The 21,511-nt window shown below is 45.0% G+C and overlaps 2 protein-coding genes across 4 annotated transcripts in view; one reads left to right on the top strand and one right to left on the bottom strand.

The window, feature by feature from the left end:
- LOC134396491 (zinc finger protein 345-like) overlaps window positions 1-9,236 on the bottom strand; it is a 204,703-nt gene extending 195,467 nt beyond the window's left edge. The window contains exon 1 of the mRNA XM_063123012.1: window positions 8,767-9,236. Within this exon, the coding sequence (XP_062979082.1) occupies window positions 8,767-9,186 (420 nt within the window). The 5' untranslated portion in view covers window positions 9,187-9,236. The remainder of the gene's footprint in view (window positions 1-8,766) is intronic.
- Window positions 1-21,511, top strand: part of LOC134396281 (zinc finger protein 420-like) — a 918,719-nt gene that overhangs the window by 891,937 nt on the left and 5,271 nt on the right. The window lies entirely within an intron of this gene.

The following is a 21,511-nucleotide window of genomic DNA, read 5'->3' as shown; positions in this document are numbered from 1 at the left end:
GATCTTACTTTTATACTGTTAGTTTTTCTCTACCCTGTGCCTGTTTGGTGCATTCTCTTCCCCTTCTTATTGTTTTATTATGATTTTATTAGAATTTAAACCTATGCGGCAGGGTTTTGCTATTTTATTGTTTTACTCTGAACAGCGCCATGTACACTGATGGTGCTATATAAATAAATAAATAAATAATGTATGGTGTGACCACACTTAGAGTACTGTGTACAGTTCTGGTCACCACACCTAAAAGAGGATATTATAGAACTGGAAAAAGTGCAGAAAAGGGCAACTAAAATGATCAAGGGGCTGGAGCATCTCCCCTAGGAGGGAAGGTGACATCAAATGGGATTGTTTATCTTTGAGAAGAGGAGGCAAAGGGGAGACATGATAGAGGTGTACAAAATGATGCCTGGTGTGGAGAATGTGGAGAGGGACACATTTTTCTCCCTCTTTCAAAATACTAGAACCCGGAGTCATCCCATGAAGCTGATTGGTGGGAGATCCAGGACAAATAAAAGCAAGGACTTCTTCACACAGCACAGTTAAATTGTGGAACTCACTACCATAAGATGTATTGATGGCCATCAATTTAGATGGCTTTGGAAGGGGGTTGGATAAATTCCTGGGGGAGAAGGCTATCAAGGGCTACTAGCCCTGATGGTTGTGTGCTGTCCCCAGTATTGGAGGCAGTAGGCCTGTGTGCACCAGTTGCTGGGGAACATGGGTGGGAGGGTACTGTTGCACTACGTCCTGCCTTGTTCATCCCTGGCCAATGGCTGGTTGGCCACTGAGCAAACAGAGTACTGGACTAGATGGACCCTGGGTCTGATCCAGCATCAAGGCACTTATGTTCTAATGCCCTTGGATGACCTCACATTACTGTGCAGGTTGGTAGGGAAGAAGGCACTCTCTCAGGGATCCTGGTCCCAAATTGTTTAGGCTATGTACACAAGTACAAGAACCTTAAACGTGGTAGTGAATAGGCAGCCGGTGCAGTTTCCTCAGCCAAGGAGTTACATGCGGGAAAGAGACAGCTCCAAACAACATCCGAGCTGAAGCATTCTGCACTAGCTGTAGGTTTTGGAGCAGCTTTAAGGGCAGCCCCACATAGAGCGCATTGCAGTAATACAATCTTGAGGTTACCAATGCCTGTACCACCGTGGGTTGTGGGTGCATTAGGGAGCGGGAGGAGGTGGCACTGACAGCTCATGGACACTGATATTGTGGATGGTGACGTTAAGCTCAACCTCGCCCTTTCCAAAAGTGGAGAAGCTGTGTAAACCGCCCAGAGACCGTCAATCCAGGATGATACTCTGGTTGATGTTATCAAAATATGATGAGAGATGGAGGAGAATTAGCACGGTTGCACTCCCCCTGTCCCTCTCTCGACAAAGTTCATCCATTAGGGCGACCAAAGGTGATTCAAAATGAAGTTTGTCCTGTTGTCTTATTGTATCACAAAATGGAAAGCAAACTGTCCAGAGCAGGGTTCATAGAATAGTGGAGCTGGAAGGGGCCTATAAGACCATCAATTCCAACCTCCTGCTCAATGCAGGAATCCACCCTAAAGCATCCCTGTCAGATGGTTGTCCAGCTGCCTCTTGAAGGCCTCTAGTGTGGGAGAGCCCACAACCTCCCTAGGGAACTGATTCCATTGCCCTACTGCTCTAACAGTCAGGAAGTTTATCCTGATGTCCAGCTGGAATCTGGCTTCCTGTAACTTGAGCCCGATATTCCGTGTCCTGCACTCTGGGAGGATCGAGAAGAGTTCCTGGCCCTCCTCTGTGTGACAACCTTCCAAGTCTTTGAAGAGTGCTCTCATGCCTCCCCTCAGTGTTCTCTTCTGCAGGCTAAACATGCCCAGTTCTTTCAGTCTCTCTTCATAGGGCTTTGTTTCCAAACCCCTGATCATCCTTGTTGCCTTCCTTTGAACATGCTCCAGCTTGTCTGCATCCTTCTTGAATTGTGGAGCCCAGAACTGGACGCAATACTCTAGATGAAGCCTAACCAGGGCCGAATAGAGAGGAAGCAGAACCTCACGTGATTTGGAAGCTATACTTCTATTAGGAAAGGAACCTCTCATGCAAGCACTTGAGTCATTGCTGACTCCTAGAGGGACGCCTGCTTTCACTGACGTTTTCTTGGCAGACTTTGTAGCGGGGTGGTTTGCCATTGCCTTCCCCAGTCGCAGTTACCTTTTCCTCAGGTAGCTGAGTACTCATTTTAACAACCTTGGAAGGATGGAAGGCTGAGTCGACCTGAGCCGGCTGCCTGAGAACCAGCTTCCGCTGGGCAATGCCGTCTTAACACATGGGCACGCTGCGCAGTTTCCCAGGGCCCCCTCAAGCATAGGGGCCCCATGCTTTGAAGTTCACTTTGGGGTTTTCTTTTTGGGAAGGGTGGGGGGATTGGAGACGGAGCGTGCTCTCCCCTACACATAATTTGCAGAGATCTGGTCCCTCGCCTGGAGGTCTGAAAAGAATGCGAGTTCTTCTGATTCTTTCTCCTCCCGGGTGGCTGGAGTGTTTATTTGAGGGGGGAGGGAGAGTCCTTACACAGGAAAGGTACGCTGAGCACCTGGCTGTGCGGATCGCTGTTGGAGAAGGGGTGGGTGGGAAGAATCACCCTCTCTTTTTTTTCTTAATGATTTCAACTCCACCCCCCACGAAAAAACTGAAGAAGATGTGATAAACCCTGAAGCATGCCAGGTGGTTGCCCCGTTGACTTCTCCGGCGGAGAAGGGGTGGGGGTGGGTGGGTAGGTGGCCCAGTACTCTGCTTTGCCTGGGGGACTATAATGCTGTTAAGACAGCCTTGCTGCTGGGATCGAACTCAGGCCGTGGGGAGAGTTTTGGCTGCAGTAACTGCCGCTTACCACTCTGTGCCACACGAGGCTTCTATTCATGCAGCCCAAAATAGCATTTCATAGAATCATAGAATCATAGAATAGCAGAGTTGGAAGGGGCCTACAAGGCCATCGAGTCCAACCCCCTGCTCAATGCAGGAATCCACCCTAAAGCATCCCTGACAGATGGTTGTCCAGCTGCCTCTTGAATGCCTCTAGTGTGGGAGAGCCCACAACCTCCCTAGGTAGCTGATTCCACCGTAGCACTGCTCTAACAGTCAGGAAGTTTTTCCTGATGTCCAGCCGGAATCTGGCTTCCTTTAACTTGAGCCCGTTATTCCGTGTCCTGCACTCTGGGAGTATCGAGAAGAGATCCTGGCCCTCCTCTGTGTGACAACCTTTTAAGTATTTGAAGAGTGCTATCATGTCTCCCCTCAATCTTCTCTTCTCCAGGCTAAACATGCCCAGTTCTTTCAGTCTCTCTTCATAGGGCTTTGTTTCTAGACCTCTGATCATCCTGGTTGCCCTCTTCTGAACACGCTCCAGACAGGATTTAGCTACTTCCTCGATATGAGGAATAAAGGAGAGCGAGGAATCAAATATAAAGCCAAGACTACGAGCTTCCTTGACCGGAGTAAGCGTGACATCATTGACAGTAAGAGAGAATGAGAGGTGAGGAGAAGTAAATGAGCCCCATTGGTTGGGGAGGGTGTTAACAGCCCACGGACCACCCAGAAGAGTTCCCCTGGACAGCTACCCAAGGACACAATGGAGATAGAAAAATAAGCCTTCTTTGCTGCCCGCAATGCCACGGAATAGGGACGATTACATGCTGTAGTGCGTGTTCAGTCGCCTTTGCTTTGGTTCTTACACCATTTGCATGCTAGCTCATGCACAGCCTATTACATCGCCCGCAGCTCCCCAGAATACCAAGGAGCAGGCCGGGATCCACAGGGCTGGAGAGGGCACGCAGGGGCAATCACATGGATGGTCCCCTGCGTCTCACTGTTCCCCAGTGACATGAGAGCCTCAGTTGGATCACCAGCTCTCTCCACTGGAGAATCCCCAAGAGCATTCAGAAATCTGTTGGATTCCATCAGTCCAGTGGGGAAGTAACGCCAAGGGTCCAAAGCTCACCAGAAAATGATCTGACCATGACAATGGGGTTACTTGGACCCCACCAATCCTCAGGCTGCCCCTCCCACAACTTGGAGCAAAAAAAAAAATCAAGAGTAGGTCCTGGACTCCACTCAGGAGCACTGAAAGAGCTTTTCTCCTGTGTGAATTCTCTGAAGCGATAAAAAGCGCTTTCCACATACAATGGATTGATATCGCTTCTCATCTGTATGGATCATTTCACAAGAGGGAAGGTGCAATCTGTGATTGAATTTTATTTATTTATTTATTCATTTATTTGTTAAAATTATATACCGCCCCATAGCCGAAGCTCCCAGGGCGGTTTACAAGAGCTAAAAACAGTAAATATTAAAAAGTATACATTTAAAAACAACAGTTGCATTCCAACCTCTGAGCACTTCTATAGCTTTTGTTTTTTATGAATTCCTTGATGTTTCTTAAGGTGGCTGCTCTGACTGAAGCTCTTTCCGCACTCTAGGCATTTGTAGGGCTTCTCCCCTGTATGAATTCTTTGATGCAGCTTAAGGTTTCTGCTGCAAGCAAAGCTCTTTCCGCACTCTAGGCATTTATAGGGCTTCTCGCCAGTGTGAGTTCTTTGATGCCGCTTAAGGCTTGTGCTTTGAGCAAAGCTGTCTCCGCACTCTACGCATTTATAGGGTTTCTCACCTGTATGAATTCTTTGATGCAGCTTAAGGTTTGTGTTGTGAGCAAAGCACTTTCTGCACTCTAGGCATTTGTAGGGCTTCTCCCCTGTATGAATTCTTTGATGCAGCTTAAGGCTTGTGCTGCGAGCAAAGCTCTTTCCGCACACTAAGCATTTGTAGGGTTTTTCGCCTGTATGAATTCTTTGATGCAGCTTAAGGTTTGTGCTGCAAGCAAAGCACTTTCTGCACTCTAGGCATTTGTAGGGCTTCTCCCCTGTATGAATTCTTTGATGCAGCTTAAGGCTTATGCTGTGAGCAAAGCTCTCTCCACACTCTACCCATTTGTAGGGTTTCTCCCCTGTGTGAGTTCTTTGATGCAGCTTAAGGTGTGTGATGCAAGCAAAACTCTTTCCACACTCTAGGCATTCATAGGGCTTTTCGCCTGAGTGAGTTCTTCGATGTCGGTTAAGTTCTGAGTTGGAACTGAGTTGCTTTTCACCCTCCAAGCATTTTAATCTTTTGTCTTCTGTGTGAAACTGTTGACATTTAGTAGGGTGAATCTTCTGAGTCTTTTCATACTGAGAGCTTTTCTTCTGGGTCTTCCCACCGTGGGCATTCCTATTACTCTGTTCAAAAAGATCTTCACTTTTCTTTTTCTGGTGCCTGCCATTTTTGTTGCTTATCTTACAATGACCTGAAAGAATAAAAACAGAAATCCTCTACGAAATAGAGAATAAACGAAATAGTTTGCTGATTTGATTAACAGGATAAAAAGTGGAGAATCACATCCTTCCAAATATATTAAAAACCCTCTTATGATTTATTTATTTATTGCATCTCTATACCGCCCAATAGCCAAAGTTCACTGGGCAGTTCAATCGATGCTCAATCTAACTAACAACTAGAGTGGCATACAGGGCTTTCCTTTGTATATAATAACTGTTTCAAAGTAGCTAAAACAATAAATGAACAACATAAAATACTGTAAAAACAAAAGGCACTTAAAATCTGCCTTTTCGTCCTAGCCAATTATTTAACTCAGGACTGGACAGTGGCAATTCTACCCTACTGGTTCTTTTCAATATCTCAGGTATGGGTGTAATCTGCTTCGCAGCAGCGAACCAGGGTGATCTGCCTTCCCCACAGGCGGAGGAGAAGTGGAGCGCTCCGCCCGCCATTTTGGATTTTTTTGCCCACAGGATTGCATTGCGGAAAGGATTAGCGGATAACTATTTTGTTTTTTCCAGCTAACTATTTGAAACTCGCTGTGCTTAGAGAGTCTTGGGTGAGGGTCATTTTGAGCCTATTTCAGCACTCTGCATGCTGTGGTTTGCTTGCTATATTTTTTTAAAAAAATAAGGTAAAAAAAGTGGGATAGGTACCTTTTTGAAGTGCTGAGAGGCAGATTCAACTCCCAGTCATGATCACCTGATGAAGCATCCTCAAATCCCAAAGTTGGAGGGGGGATAAGCAAAATGGGATACTTAGTAATTTGGGATACTGGGAAACTTCTCTTTCTTAGTCTCTGAACGGACTTTTACCAGTGTTTTTTTTAAAACAGTAGCCTCACCAAATGCATAAACACAACCTGAAATCATATACTTAGCAAATGAATAACAGATAGGAAACACAGCACTGCTATCCACCCTAACCTTGGTGAACAACGGAATAGATGTGGTGCAAGGGGATGAGGTCCCCTAGGGCATGTGGACTTGCCCAGTGCACACACTCCTGCCCTTGGAGGGTCAGCAGAACCCTCCAAAACTTAAACAGCCGAGAAGCTAATGCCTGTCATGAGTTGAAGTGTCAGGTATTATTATTATTGTTATTATTTATTTATATAGCGCCATCAGTGTAAAGACTGGTACTTACTTAGGGCCAGTCAAATTGGCATAATTCCCCCTCTCCCTGGGCACGTCCACTTTCCTCTAAGACAGACATAGCCTTTTTTACAAAAAAACTTCTTGTTGTTTATTCAGCAACACTGCTGCTTTTAATTCCACCCCTCCTTTGTTTATTTATTTATTACATTTTATATTTATACACCCCCTAGCTCAAGCTCTCCTGGCTTTTCCTCTTCAGTGAAGTCTAGCTGGCCTTCATTGTGGTTCAACTCCTTATTGTTGTTGTCGTTATTATTATTGCTATTAATATTAATTAGTACTGCTATTATTAACGTTATTATTTTGTTGTCGTTTAATAATGGCTGTGATCACAATGCAGTCAATCAACTCTGAAGCAAGGATCACAAAGCTTAATTCATATCCTCCTAGCCTCCTAGTTATGGGATGCAAAAGAAAAGGCATCTCTCTGTGCTGCTCCCGCCTCACAGGGATGGTTTGCATTACTGGCTTGGAAACAGGATGATCAGTGTTCTGGAAACAAAGCCCTATGAAGAGAGACTTAAAGAACTGGGAATGTTTAGCCTGGAGAAGAGAAAATTGAGGGGAGACATGATAGCACTCTTTAAAGACTTGAAAGGTTGTCACACCGAGGAGGGCTAATATCTCTGCTTGATCCCCCCATATTGCAGGACATGGAATAATGGGCTCTAGTTCCCGGAAGCCAGATTCCAGCTGGACATCAGAAAAAAACTTCCTGACTGTTAGAGCAGCATGACAATGGAACCAGTGACCTAGGGAGGTTGTGGGCTCTCCCACACTAGAGGCCTTCAAGAGGCAGCTGGACAACCATCTGTCAGGGATGCTTTACGGTGGATTCATGCACTGAGCAGTGGATTGGCCTCAATGGCCTTATAGGCCCCTTCCAAGTCAAATATGCCATGATTCTGTGACCGCACCATGGGCACTACCATGCTAAACAATCATGAAGCAGACCTCAAAAACATGGTCCAGTAGAGAACAGGCAATCAGTGCAGTACTTTCAACACAAGCCTTCATGTACGTCAACTGGTGAGCTTTCTCTGCACTAGAGTATCCCAAGAACAAGGCCCAGGCACTGTTGTCCTCAATGACATCTTTACTATGCACTGACATAGAAGGCAAAGAGGGAGCCTTACCCAGAGGGGTCCCATTCCTTACCCAGAGAGGTCAGGATCCCACGATTCTCCTCCATGACTTCTGTGTACAGAGTCCATTGGCCTGGGTCCAGCAGAGCCCACTCCTCCTCCGAGAAATGCACGGCCACCTCCTCAAAGGTTACCAGACCCTGAAAGAAGAAGAAGAAATGATGTTCTTCTTTCACATAATGTTGCAATCCATGAAGACAATAAAGGTGAGGTGGCTGGAGAATTTTCCTGCAGGATCCAGAGCTTCATGAGTGACTTTCAAAGCCTTCCTAGTCGCCATCTTGGAAAGGAGCAAAGGAAAAGGAGCAGGTTCTTCCAGGATGTGAAGGGAACAGAGGCCCCCAGGACTCCCCTACCTGCCCTGGCTGTGCCGAAACTGCTTCCACTCCACCACCAAGGGAAGGAGGCCTAGAAGGATCCCCCAGGATCAGTTCACTCTCTCTGTGGGTCTTTCCACTCCCTGTGAGGAAAGCAAAGAAGGAGGGGAGATAAGTCAACGTTCTTAAGCATTTTCAGTGTTTGTCCACATTACTAAAGAACATATCTTTTTTGAGTATCTAGAGAAAAAGAGTTTCTCTCCACCTGAAAAATCAAGCTCAAGAAGGACATGAATGGAGCTCAGGCCTAATTATGGGAGGGAGACCATGGGGAAATATGTCCCACTAATCCTTACCCAGTGAGGAGGGTCCTCCGTCACCCTCCTGCAAGATCCACCCATCCAGCGGCCTCTGTGTGGTGCCCAATGGAGCCTTCTCCGCCTCGAGGAAATCTGTGGGTGCTTTGGTGAACTTCTCCTGCACCTGGAACAGAGGGAGGACCCAGACAGAGAAGAGGGATGAAGGAAGGAAAGAAATGGGTCTGGTGACAGCCAAGGGCTGCGTTTCCCAATCTCTTTGCATTTCAGGGCTCCTTCTAAAGTTATCTGCAATCCAATCCACACAACAAACTAAGTTGTGTCGTAGTCAGGGGAGCCCATAAGGATGTGTGATTTGGGGCTAAGAGTTCAACCCTGGCATAAGCAAAGTGTTTGAACACCCTCCAAAACCCAGCCAGGAGGAAAGACAGAACATATAAAGGACACTGTCCCTTGGAGTTATGAGGATGAAATGCTCTCACCTGCTTCTGGTCCTCTGCCTGGCTCAGGAGGAAGCCTTCTGCCAGGGCCATCGCCTGGGAACTGGTCTCTGCTCCACATTCTCTGACCCAGCTCTCCATCTCTGGGGGCAGGTCAGCAAGGAACTTCTCTAGCACCACCAGGTCCAGCATCTGAGCTTTCGTTTTCCTTTCTGGCTTCAGCCACTGGCGACAAAGGTGGTGGAGTCGGCTGCAAACCTCTCGGGGGCCCTCGGCCTCCTGGTAGCAGAAGTCCCTGAAGCGCTGGCACTCAGGGTCTGTGCCGGTGTTGCTTCCGGGCTGGTTCTCCTGATCTCTTCTTTCCCAGGGCTCTGCACTGCTCCCTTCCTGGACGATACCGGAGATGTTTCCTGCCTCAGGGCCAGAAAACTTCTGCTCTTCTATCTTTCCTCTTTTCTCCATTTCTGCTCCCACCAGGCATCGAAAAAGTCTCCTTCTTTTGCTCCCAATTTCACTTTTCAGGCAAGGACTTTCCTTGAGGAATTCAAACAGAGAGCTGCATGAATTAGATCCAGCTGTGGCCAACTTAATACCCAGGACGTGTCTCAGATTGGTCTCCAGATTGGTCATACAGGAATCAGGCTCCTGGTTGAAAAAGAGGTTCTGACTCTGCTCCAATGGGAGAGAGAGAGAGACAGTATAACCACAGCTGAATTTATGTGATTACAAGTTCAATTTGTGTGAAAGTTTATTTTAAAACCTAAGCAAGAAAACGTTGAATACTCCTTCAACTCGTTAAAGAAACCAAGCATGCCATAAAGGGTGCCTTAAGATATGCATGATTCATAAAGGAAGTAAATGCAAAAGGACATCTCACACGGAAGCAAAATGTGAAACATGTAATGATTACAATGAAATACATGGGTACGCTGTGCAAAATACTCTACAGTTTAACTTTTGGTAGAGCTGTTAGAAAACTATATGAAAACACTACTTGGCCCAACTAGCAGCAGTTGAACTGTTATTTAGCTCTACTTCAACTTCCACCAGTCCAAACTAGTTGGATGCAATGCTAAAAGCTTTCAATTACGTAACATTATAGTTTAAACTTTTGCAGAAAAGGAAGGAAAGAGAGCAGGGATGGTGTGGTGTTAAAAGGAAGGTGCAGCTCTCTATCCCCAGGCAGAGATCTGAAGAACAGGATGTTGCAGACCCAGAGCAAAGTTGGAAGAGACTCCTCTTGTGAACTCAGTTTAACAGGGTGTTGAAGAACCACATTTGTTAGACAAAAGGTGTTCTAGTGTCATGTTTGCATTGCGTTTTGTTTCCTCTCCCTGTTTTAAACTGTACCGGGATCCTATTCTTTACATTAGAATCATAGAATAGCATAGTTGGAAGGGGCCTACAAGGCCATCCAGTCCAACCCCCTGCTCAATGCTGGAATCCTCCTTAAAGCATCCCTGACAGATGGCTTCCCAACATTTCTAGCCAGCAGATGATAACCTCCTTGTTCCAACATCAACACCATGAGATGAACGCAATGGAGGAATGGCAGGAAACACACCAGGGGTGGGGGAAGGCACAGAACACAGCAGGTGACCAACCTGCCCTCCTTTGAAGAAACTCCAAATGGCACATAACACAAAGAACTTCCTGATATGTAATTAGTCATTAGTATTGCTGTAAATCATATATTCCTGAGCATGTGCGTAGAATGCAAGCCATGTTTTGTCCTATTTTTTTAAAAATTATTTGTATCTGCGGAGATACCCAGATACAGATTATAAAAAAAATTAAAAGTGGGGGAGGAACAGCCCTGTTCCTCTCCCCTCCCTATTCTGTTTGTTTGTTTTACTTTCCCAGAGGCATGGGGCTGAAAGATTCACACTTGGCTTCCTTCCCGTGCAGATGTCGGGAAGGAGCGCAACTGCGGGTGCCTGGAATTCTGGCTTAACCACCATGTTTAAAGCCATGGTTTAAGGTGTCTTCTGAAAGGGCCCGATTTGTATTACATTTTTTAAAAGAGCATAATAGCAGTAATAAGGTTGCATTATTCTTTCCTTTTCTACCAAAGGAAGTGATTTTCCATGGGATTACTTCAGGTGGAAACATTTCCCTTCTCCATTCCAAGAGAGATTTAGCCCCATTTTTTCCAGGGCTCCACCTCGTTGGATTGATCTGGATCTAACTGCAATCCCTGGGAAAGGAATAAGCCCATTAATTCATATCCACAGGGGATCAAGATCAAATCAAATACCAACTGCGCTCTTATCTGGACAGAGATAGCCTAGCTACAGTTATCCATGCTCTGATAACCTCTCGTTGGATTACTGCAATGCGTTATATGTAGGGCTGCCTTTAAAATGGTCCAGAAACTTCAACTTTTGTACAAAACAGGGCAGCACGCTTACTAACAGGGACTGGCCGACGAGACCACATCACTCCAGTCCTTTTCCACCTTCATTGGCTGCCAGTCTAGGTCCGGCCCGATTCAAAGTGCTGGTATTAACATTTAAAGCCCTAAACGGCTTGGGACCAGGCTATCTGAAGGAACGCCTCCTCCCGTATGTATCTTGCATAATAGCTATAAATTAAAGTTATCTGCTACCTGTCCTTCCCCGGGGAGAATTAGATGAAACATCATAGCTATACATCACACCTGATAAGAGCTGGTCGAATTGGAATCACACCAGGTTGGGGGACGCTGTTTTATGGCTCTGGATCCCACAAAGCCCCCAGGAGCAGATGGGGCGGCGATGCTGCAGAGGGGATAAAAGACCCCCCCCCCCAATGGAAAAGCCCCCTTCCCAGGTCCGTGTCTTTGCCAGGAGCCTCTGCGGCTCTCTAGTGTTGCCTCCACCAAAGGGTTAAAGAGGCGGAGAGAGGGGGCTGGGTCCTAGAGCCCAGGCTGGATGAGGCCCCTCCCTTCCGGCCCCACACTTCCTCCCCCCCCCAATTGCAAAGGAGCCTGGGATTTCCCCCCTGCTCCTGCCAGCCTCGTCTGTCTGCCGCCTGCAGCCTCTTTTCTCCAGCAACGGAGCCGGTGAGTGCAGATTGCAAGGGGGTCCCAGGGGGGAGGGGACAGAGGAAAGAGAGCCCCCCAGGACAGGGGGTGCAGGTTTGGGGCAGGGGTGGGTGGGGAGAGAGCGGGAGTCCCGAGCCCCCCCCAGGGGACTGACCCACTTGGAGCCCCTCCAGGAGACCCCCCCCGCCTTGCACCTCCTTCCCTCCCCATAAGTAGGGGATCGCGGAAGGGAAGGCTGGAGAAAGGGGGGTGTCTGGGAGGGACCCAAGAGGAAAGGTGCCGGGTGGGGAGGAGGAATGTCCCCCCTGCGGGCCGAAGGCTGCCCTGGTGTCCTGTTTGCATTGCATTTTTGGTTTTGTTTGCCCTCTCTGATTCAAACCTAGTGAATAAGCAAAATTAACAAGTCGCTTTGGTCACGAGGCCTTCGAAATAAAACCTGGGGCGCTTTTGTTTATTAAGAAGGGAGCCTGCTGTTGGTTTTAGTAAGTCCCTCTTTGATGTATTAAGTGAGCCCGATATTCACATCCTGAGAGTGGGGAGAAATCGCTTTAACTCTGGTGCAATTTTGGGGTTCAAGTGCTGGGAGCAGAGAGGGCATAGAAAAGGGAATTTCACCAGGTGATCCATGTATGCAAATGATAGCTGCTGAAATTCCCTTTTCAACACAACTGTTAAAGATAGAGTTGGAAGGGGCCTAAAAGGCCATCGAGTCCAACCCCCTGCTCAATGCAGGAATCCACCCTAAAGCATCCCTGACTGGTGGTTGTCCAGCTGCCTCTTGAATGCCTCTAGTATGAGAGAGCCCACAACCTCCCTTGGTCACTGGTTCCATTGTCGTACTGGAGTACAACTGTTAAAGATACAGGAGCCCTGTCCTCGTTTTCATAGGGTCACCCTAAATCATTCATCTCTTAAGACTGCCTTAGTGGCATATTTCATGTGTTTAACAAGCTGAAAAAGTATTCAGTGTTTTCTAGCTTAACTTTTAAAATAAACGCTCACACATTATTAACTTTTAACGGCATTAATTCAGCTCTGGTTACTCTCTCTCTCTCTCTCGTTGGGGCAGAGTCGGAACTTCATTTTCGACCACAAATCTGGTTCCTTTGGGACGGGGGTCGCGGAGCCCCCTTGGAGGCAGGTGCTGGCTCTTACGAACAAGGAGGGGGGGGTCTGTTCTTCTCAGGTTCACCCTGTCGAGGAATTCAAGCAAATAGGCATGTGGGCTTCCCCTGAGCCCACCCTGTGCGAATATAATTGCTTTGGGCCTGTTCTCTGGAAATCAAAGTATCTACGCTTCCGCAGTAACTGGAAAATGTATTAAGGTTGCAACCATGAAACGAAGTCTTGTGAAGGGTATTGAAACACTACTTTCACACGATTGTGTGCCTACTAGGACTGTTAGAAGGCGTCCTGGTAGAAACAGCTAACCGTGAAATGAACAGACGGGCACAAGTTTCTCAGTAATCATTGACGTCTTGTTTTTCTGTCCTTAAAAATATTGAACCCTGCACATGCGTAAAATCCTTGCTTACAACTGGCTTTGAGGCTTACCTGTTACTGTTTTATGATTGGCGTATCCATGGAGAGGTTCTGCCTTGTTTCGAAGGGGACTGACCCTATAAGGAGGTTAACCCTTTCCTAAAAATAGCGGGCAGTTCCTTGGGTCCTCTGAGGGCTTCCGCCTTGCAGTGCTAAGTGCTGCTTGTAATAAACTTTCTCAAAAGAGAGAACCATGTCTTCGAGTCTTTGACCACCACTCAGCGATCCCACTTAGAGGGACTGGCCTTTCCAGGGTTCCTTGACACCCCCTTGAAATATCAGCTCTGAATTTCTGGCCTACCTTGCCAGGCTGGTGTTTACAAGAATCAACTTATTGGGGAAGGCACATGGGCCTTGTTGCCCGGGGGGGGGGGGGCGTTGTTCGGCTGTCCTTCGGCAGAATGATCAGTCAAGCAGCCATCCGGCTCCGTTACCAGGTTTGGCCAAGGCAGCCGGTAGGCCAAGGCTGTTCCTCAGGGTTGTTAATCTGTGCAGCTGAAGGTGGGAACCTTCTCACGGGGAACCCTGGTGTGCCTCCTTCACACTCTCCATTTTAATTCCTACAGGGCAGTCCCTGCCTCAAAGGAGAAATTGGCAGCCAAGGAAGGAGACTGTTTCGAGTCCTGGTGGGAGCAGAAGAGAGTGAAGATGGAAGAGCAAAGCTTTACAGGCCCTGAGGCAGGAAACATCCAGGAAGGGAGCCGTGCAGAGCCCTGGGAAGGAAGAGTGCAGGAGGACCAGCCTGGGAGCAACACCTGCTCAGACACGGAGCTTCAGCACTTCAGGGACTTCTGCTACCAGGAGGCCATGGGGCCCCGAGAGGTTTGCAGCCAATTTCACCACCATTGCCGCCAGTGGCTGAAGCCAGAAAGGAACACGAAAGCTGAGATGCTGGACCTGGTGGTCCTGGAGCAGTTCCTGGCTGTCCTGCCCCCGGAGGTGGAGACCTGGGTCAGAGAGTGTGGAGCGGAGACCAGTTCCCAGGCGGTGGCCCTGGCAGAAGGCTTCCTCCTGAGCCAAGCAGAGGACCAAGAGCAGGTGAGAGCATTTCATCCTGGTGACTAACAGGGACTGTGTTCTTAATACTTCTCTCAACTTTATTTTACATGTCCTCTAAGGAAGGGATGCCCCAATTTCCAATGACACCTGCAAGTATAGTTGTTCTTCATGTGTAGAGCAGGCCCTCGTTACATTAACAGTACATCGTTAAAATATGCAATTCCCTACCAGAGGATGCAGGGATGGCCATGAATTTGGGCTGTTTAAACAGGGGGTTAGACATATTTTTGGAGGAGAAGGCTATGAATGGCTATATCCTACCTCCAGTATCCTAAGCAGTGTGTCTATGTACACCAGTTGCTGGGGAACATGGGCTGGAGGGTGCTGTGACACTCATGTCCTGCTTGTGAGTTCATGGACAACAGCTGATGGACCACTGTGGGGAGAGAATCCTGGAGTAGATGGACCCTTGTTCTGATCCAAAATGGCTGTTCTTATGATCACAGGAGAATTGAATGGGTTTGTGAAGTTCTGGGGAAGGAGGGGATCCTTCTTTAGCCAGTGGCAGAGTCCTCCCAACAGGACAGGAATAGCATTTGTAGACACCAAACTGCAGTGTTTACAGCGGAAGATGCTGCATGTCAGGGAATGTCTGGGAGGTTCTGTCTTTCCTCCTGGCTGGTTTTTGGAGGGTGTTGAAGCACTTTGCTTATGCCAGGGTTGATATCTTAGCCCACTAACAAAGACACATGGCTTTGTGTCTTGGATAGTAGATCAACTTTACAATGAGACCTGAAAGGTAAAACGATTGGGAAATGCTGCCCTGACCCATTTCTTTCCTTCCCAACTCAGGATACAGCGGGACACACCGCTACAAAGACATGTCACTCCCAGAAGGTCCCCTTCTTGTGAGGCTTTCGGGAGAGCCGGCAGAGCCGCTGCTCACTTGGTGGCTTCCCTGCTTCTCCCACAAGCCACGGACTGACGCATCTTTGTAGCCACGGACTGATCCGCCCCGTGTGCGGTCTCCTGAGCTTAGAGTGTTTCATTTATCGGGCTTCTCACCGGAGTGAATTCTTCGATGTCACTTAGGGCCTGCACTGTGAGCAAAGCTGTTGTATTACCCCACAGTTCTGTTCCCTTAGGTATGTCTGCCTTTGTATGTCTAGTGAGCGCAGAATGTTGGACTGAGTGGGTGTGGCTGATGATGCTGTGAAAGGGGGAGGAGCATAAATGGGGGAGTCTAGAGCTTGGGGGTGGTTGGTTAGTTGGTTGGGAGTGTCAATTAGGATTGTCAGTGGTGTGGAGAGTGAAAGGAGATAAGATTTTAAGTGTCTTAAGATCACAGTTTTTATTAAAACTAGTAGATAAAACAGATTGACTTGAATTTGAAATAACTAAGATCAGCTAAACAAAAATATTTTATTTTGTTTTGTTACCTCAAACCACATGTCTGCTTGGCTTTATCACCTGCTCTACAGTTACTATCATAAACATCTTATATATTTATTTATATTTATTTAATTTATATACCACCCCATAGCTGAAGCTCTCTGGGAGGTTCACAAAGGTTAAAAACAGTAAACATTTTTTTAAAAAGTGTACAAAATTTAAAACCACCAAAAACATAAAAACAGTATCCATTTAAAAACAACAGTTCTGAGGGCTGTTAAAAACTAGGGGTGTGCACGGACCCCCCAATCCGCTTCGCTTCCCATCCGCTCCGGTTCGCTGTGAAGCTCCGGATCGGAGCTCCGCTTCCCCCCATAGGCTTGCATTGAAATCCAAAAAAGCCTACAACTTTTTTTCTGTTAATGTTAGAAACCTTAAACTCGGCACCACCATAGCTTATCCATGTATACACATGCATGCCAAGCCTCAAGCCAATCCAAGCCTCTCCTGATTTTTGGGGAATTTTTGAAAACCGGACACCCCATTTTCAGACATGGACTTTTCTCCGACATTTTGACAGATAAAAACTTGGAAGCAGGCACATCCACATTCATGGCAAGTTTCAAGCAAATCCCATCATCCCCTGATTTTGGGCGGGGCTTTAACCTCTAACACATCACTCCTAATCCCAATTCACACCCCTTTCGATATCTCCGTCAATTTTCATGTTAGAAATGTCAAATTAGGCACCATGACACCTCATGCACGTATACACATGTATGCCAAGCCTCAAGCAAATCCAAGCCTCCCCTGATTTTTGGGGATTTTTGAAAATCGGACACTCCATAATTTCAGGGATTTAAAGCTGCAGGAAGCTCAATGGGCTTTATTCATGGCCATTTCAAAGGAAATCCCAATGTGCCATGAATTGGGGAGTAGATAACCCTAAATATGAATCTTCTTCCACACTTGAAAAATTGATTTGGAACTTCAAAAAGTCTAAGTAAGCACAGGAAGGATTTATCCCCTGAGTCAAAGCAAGACACACACAAACCATCCCTGCGAGGTGGGCACAGAGGAGGACAGGCATAGAAGAAGGATGCCGCAGGCTTGTGGGGTTGAACCACAAAGCCCATCATGTTGTACAGCTCCCAGGGGGAGGAGGGAGGGAAGGCAGGCAGGCAGTAGACATTTCTGGGGGCACAAGGAAGTGCGGCAAGGATCTGTTTACAAAAATCCGGGAGATGACACAGAGAAATAATGAAATATTACTTGATCAAATGGAAGAAAAAATGAAAAAAGAAAGCAAAGCTATGAAAGAGGTCATAGTTAAAGAGGTATTGACAGGGGTTACTAAATCTATGGCTGAAATGAAAGCAAATATAGACAAAGTGAATGCACAAGTGAATCAACTGGAGAAAAAAGTGGAGGCCAACCATCAGGAGATAAGACAACATAATATAAGATTTGGACAGAATGAACTGAGACTAATACAGTTATCAGACAACAGCAGGAGAGTAAATTTGCGCATACGCAATTTCCCTGAAGAAGCAGGAGAAAACCTGAGAAGGAAGATTTTGGGTTGGCTCCAAGAAATGGCCGAAGATATAATTTGGAATGATTATGACATAGAAAGAGTTCATAGAGTCACTGGGGGAAGAAACAGAATGATGCCTAGAGATATCTTGGTGAATTGCGCAAATTTCTATAAAAAAGATGAATTTATGAAGAAAATCAGACAGAAGTCAACGCTGACCTACCAAGATGCTCCAATACGATCTATGTCCTGAGACCATCGCATGGAGGAGGAGTGTCAGATTATGCATAGCAGCAAAGCGCGAGGGAATTACATATTCATGGGGATATCCTATGTTCCTGAGATTTTTTTTGGAAGGGGAAGCAGGAAAAAATAACATCGCTGGAACAAGGGATGTCCAAACTATGAGAATTAGGGCTGGAGAAGGATGAAGAAAGGCCAAGACCAAGTCAACTGGAGGAAGATCGGCCAGGACCAAGTCAGAAGTAAATAAGGATGGGTTTTAAAACAGAGGGAGAGGAGATGATGATATAAGCATAACCGAGAGAGGAAGGGGTCACTGCATCGGGACTGAGGGATCCATTCCCCCCCCTTATGGTTGGGATCAACCATGGCTGGGGTGAATGGACCCTGGGGGAAGAGAGGGGGGAGAAAAAGAGGGGGAAGGGAGGGAAGAGGGAAGGGAAGGGAGGAAGAGGAGGGTGGGGGAAGGGGGAGGGTGGCATTATGGTTGGGGGGAATTTTTGTTGTATTAAGTTTAAGTAATGTGTTTATGTGGGTGGACACAAAAGGGATCAACAAAGAAGAAAAAACACAGAATATGGATAAGAACATTAAGTTATCAACACTGAATGTTAAAGGATTGGGGGCAGTAGTGAAAAGGAAGAGAATAGAAATGATGCTAAATAAGGATAAAGCGGACATTATTTTCTTACAGGAAACACAACAAATAAAAGATGGAAAGAATTAACTTAAGTTAAGATGGGCAGTGACATATGAGAAAGCCTTTGGTACTTCAAAAAAACGGGGGGTTGCTATTTTAATATCAGATAAACATGGATTTAATGTATTACAGATTAAAAGGGATGTAAAAGGTAGATTCCTTATAATTCAGGGGCAAATGGCGGGGGAATATTATACATTGGTCAACATCTATGCCCCAAATGAGAAGCAAATCGAGTTTTATGAAGAACAGTCTAGAGAGATGAAGGATATCCACAGAGGACATTTAATAATAGCTGGAGATTTTAATATGGTTTTGGATAAAAGGCAAGATAAATCAAATCCCACTATCAGGGAAAGAAGAAATAACATTACAGGTTTAAAAAAATGGATAGATGAAAATGAATTGAAGGATGTGTGGCGTTGGCTGAAAGGAGGAGACAGAAAATATACCTTTTATTTGCCAGTTTTTAAGAGCTTCTCCAGGATATATTATATTTTTGTCTCAAAGGGTTTAATCTCCAGATTTAAGAATACAGAGGTGGGAGTTATTAAGGTAACAGACCATGCATTAGTAAATATGGAGTTCAGAGTTAGAAAAGATTATAAAGAAGCAAAAAGATGGAGGATGAACACTAAAATATTAAAATATGATAAGATAGTGGAAAAGATAAAAAAGGAATTATGGGAGACATGGGAGATTAATGATAATGGGGAAAGTTCTGAAGCAATTTTATGGGATACGATGAAAGCAGTGGTAAGAGGTATATTTATTCATGGAACATGTAATTTAAGAAGACAACAAGAGAAAAAACAAAAAAAATTAGAAGAGGAAATTAAAAAGTTGGAAGAGGAATATTTGAAAAATAGAGAAAAACAAATTTTGGTAATATTACAAGCAAAGAAAAAGGAATTAGAAAATAAAAACATAGAGGAAGTCCAGAGAAATTTGGTTTATTTAAAAAGGGAATTCTTTGAGAATAATAATAGAAATTCTAGAATGTGGGCCAGGGCCACGCAGTCAAGGAAGGCAAAGAACACAATTGGGGCAATTAAAGATAAAACAGGGGAAATTTGTAATTTAATGAGAGGGAAAATAGAAATATTTCAAGCGTTTTATCAAGGGCTTTATGAGGCAGGAGATACACCCGTGACAAGAATTAGAGAATATATTGAAAAACATATAAAGATAAGATTACAGGAGGAAGATAGCGAACTAATGGAAGGATTGGTGATGGAAATGGAAATAGAGGGGGTCATAGATAAGCGAAAGGGATGGAAATCCCCAGGGGTAGATGGATTGGGACCGGAGTATTACAAAACTTTTTTAAAAATATTAGTTAGGAAATTAATGAAACTATATAATGGAATAATAAAGGGAGATATGATCCCGCCATCATGGGAACAGTCATTAATAGTATTAATTCCTAAGCCTGATAAAGATCTAACTGTTCCGGATTCATATAGACCCATATCATTAATCAATCAAGATGCAAAAATTTTAACAGCGATAATGGCAAAAAGAATGAATATATTTGTATCTAGATATATTGGAAAGGACCAATGTGGGTTTGTAGTAGGGAGACAGATGCATAATTTAGTGGGAAGATTATTAAATATAATATATGAAATAAAAAGGAAGAAGTCAAAAGCGGGAATAATTGCATTAGATACTTTTAAGGCCTTTGACTGCGTGAGCTGGCAAGCATTAAAAATTATAATAGGAACAATGGGATTTGGGGAAAGATTTAAAGGATTAATAAACCAGTTATATTCACGAAATGTAGCATCAGTGGTGGTAAATGATGGGATAACAGAACAAATACTACTTGCCCGAGGAACAAGACAAGGTTGTCCACTCTCACCAGTCCTGTTTGTATTAGTTATAGAGGTCTTGGCCAACGTAATTAGAAAGGATAGAAACATAGAGGGGATTGGGAATGAAGAGGAAATTAAGATAAGCATGTTTGTAGATGACACATTATTGACAATTAAGAACCCCTTGGAGAAAATGGATCGGATAAAATACCATCTGAGGGAATTTGGGGAAATGACTGGATTACAAATAAATTGGTCAAAGTCAGAAATGATGCTGTTTAATTATAGCAAAGTGGAAGAAAAGGAAGGGGAGGTAAAGGAAAAACAAATTAAAAGAAACAATTAAATATTTAGGAATTAAGATTACAAAAAATTGGGAAGATATGGAAGAGAAAGTTTTTAATAATTTAAAGCAACAAGTTAGAGGAATATAAAAAGATAAAATTATCATGGTTTGGGAGAATAGCGCTGATAAAAATGAGGATTTTACCAAAAAATATTTTTTTGTTGAGAATGTTACCAATTAAGATATCGGAAAAGGAAATAAAGAGCTGGCAAATTATGGTTAACAATTTTTGTAATGGAGATAGAAAAGCAAGAATTAATAAGAAAATATGGTATAAATTGCAGAGAACAGGGGAATTAGGGCTCCCAAACATTAAATTATATTATGTAGCAAACCAGTTGAGATATGTAATAGAGAGTATAATAGGAATAGGAGATCTAAATTGGTTAGAGGAGAAAAAGGGGAAAGGGTTAGATTGGAAGTTAGAAAATATATTCTTTAAGGACCATAATTCAAAGTGGAGGAGGGGAATTGAGAACCCTATTTTAAAGAATGTGTTAGAAATTTGGTGATTATATAAAAGGAAATTGGTTCCAGTCATTTCCCCAATAACAACCGTGGTGGTAATGAGGGAGTTTCCTGAAAATTTAAAAGAGGGATTGGTAAAGAAATTAAAAGAAGACAAAGTACTTAAAATAAGAGATTGGATGTTATCTTCACAACAACAATCCTGTATGGTATGGAGAATTTGGATAGGGAGACATTTTTCTTCCTTACTCAAAATACTAGAACCAATGGGGTCATCCCATGAAACTGATTGGTGGGAGACCCAGGACAAATAAAAGGAAGGACTTCTTCACACAGCATGTAGTTAAATTATGGAACTCACTACCACAAGATGAAGTGTTGGCTGCCAATCTGGATGGCATTAAAAGGGGGTTGGATAAATTTCTGGAGGAGAAGGCTACACATGGCTACTAGCCCAAATCTTGAGCATGCATAGGAACGTGTGGTGAAAATCCAGTCCTGATGCCTATCAACAAAGCCCTATGAAGAGAGACTGAAAGAACTGGGCATGTTTAGCCTGGAGAAGAGGAGATTGAGGGGAGATGTGGTAGCACTCTTCAAATACTTCAAAGGTTGTCACACAGAGAAGGGCCAGGATCTCTTCTCGATCCTCCAGAGTGCAGGACAGGGAATAACGGGCTCAAGTTAAAGGAAGCCAGATTCCAGCTGGACATCAGGA

The sequence above is a fragment of the Elgaria multicarinata genome, chromosome 3 (assembly GCF_023053635.1).
Source record: "Elgaria multicarinata webbii isolate HBS135686 ecotype San Diego chromosome 3, rElgMul1.1.pri, whole genome shotgun sequence".
Taxonomy (NCBI): Eukaryota; Metazoa; Chordata; class Lepidosauria; order Squamata; family Anguidae; genus Elgaria; species Elgaria multicarinata.
The sequence above is the reverse complement of the archived record's forward strand: the minus strand, read 5'-3'. Positions and strand labels throughout refer to the sequence as shown.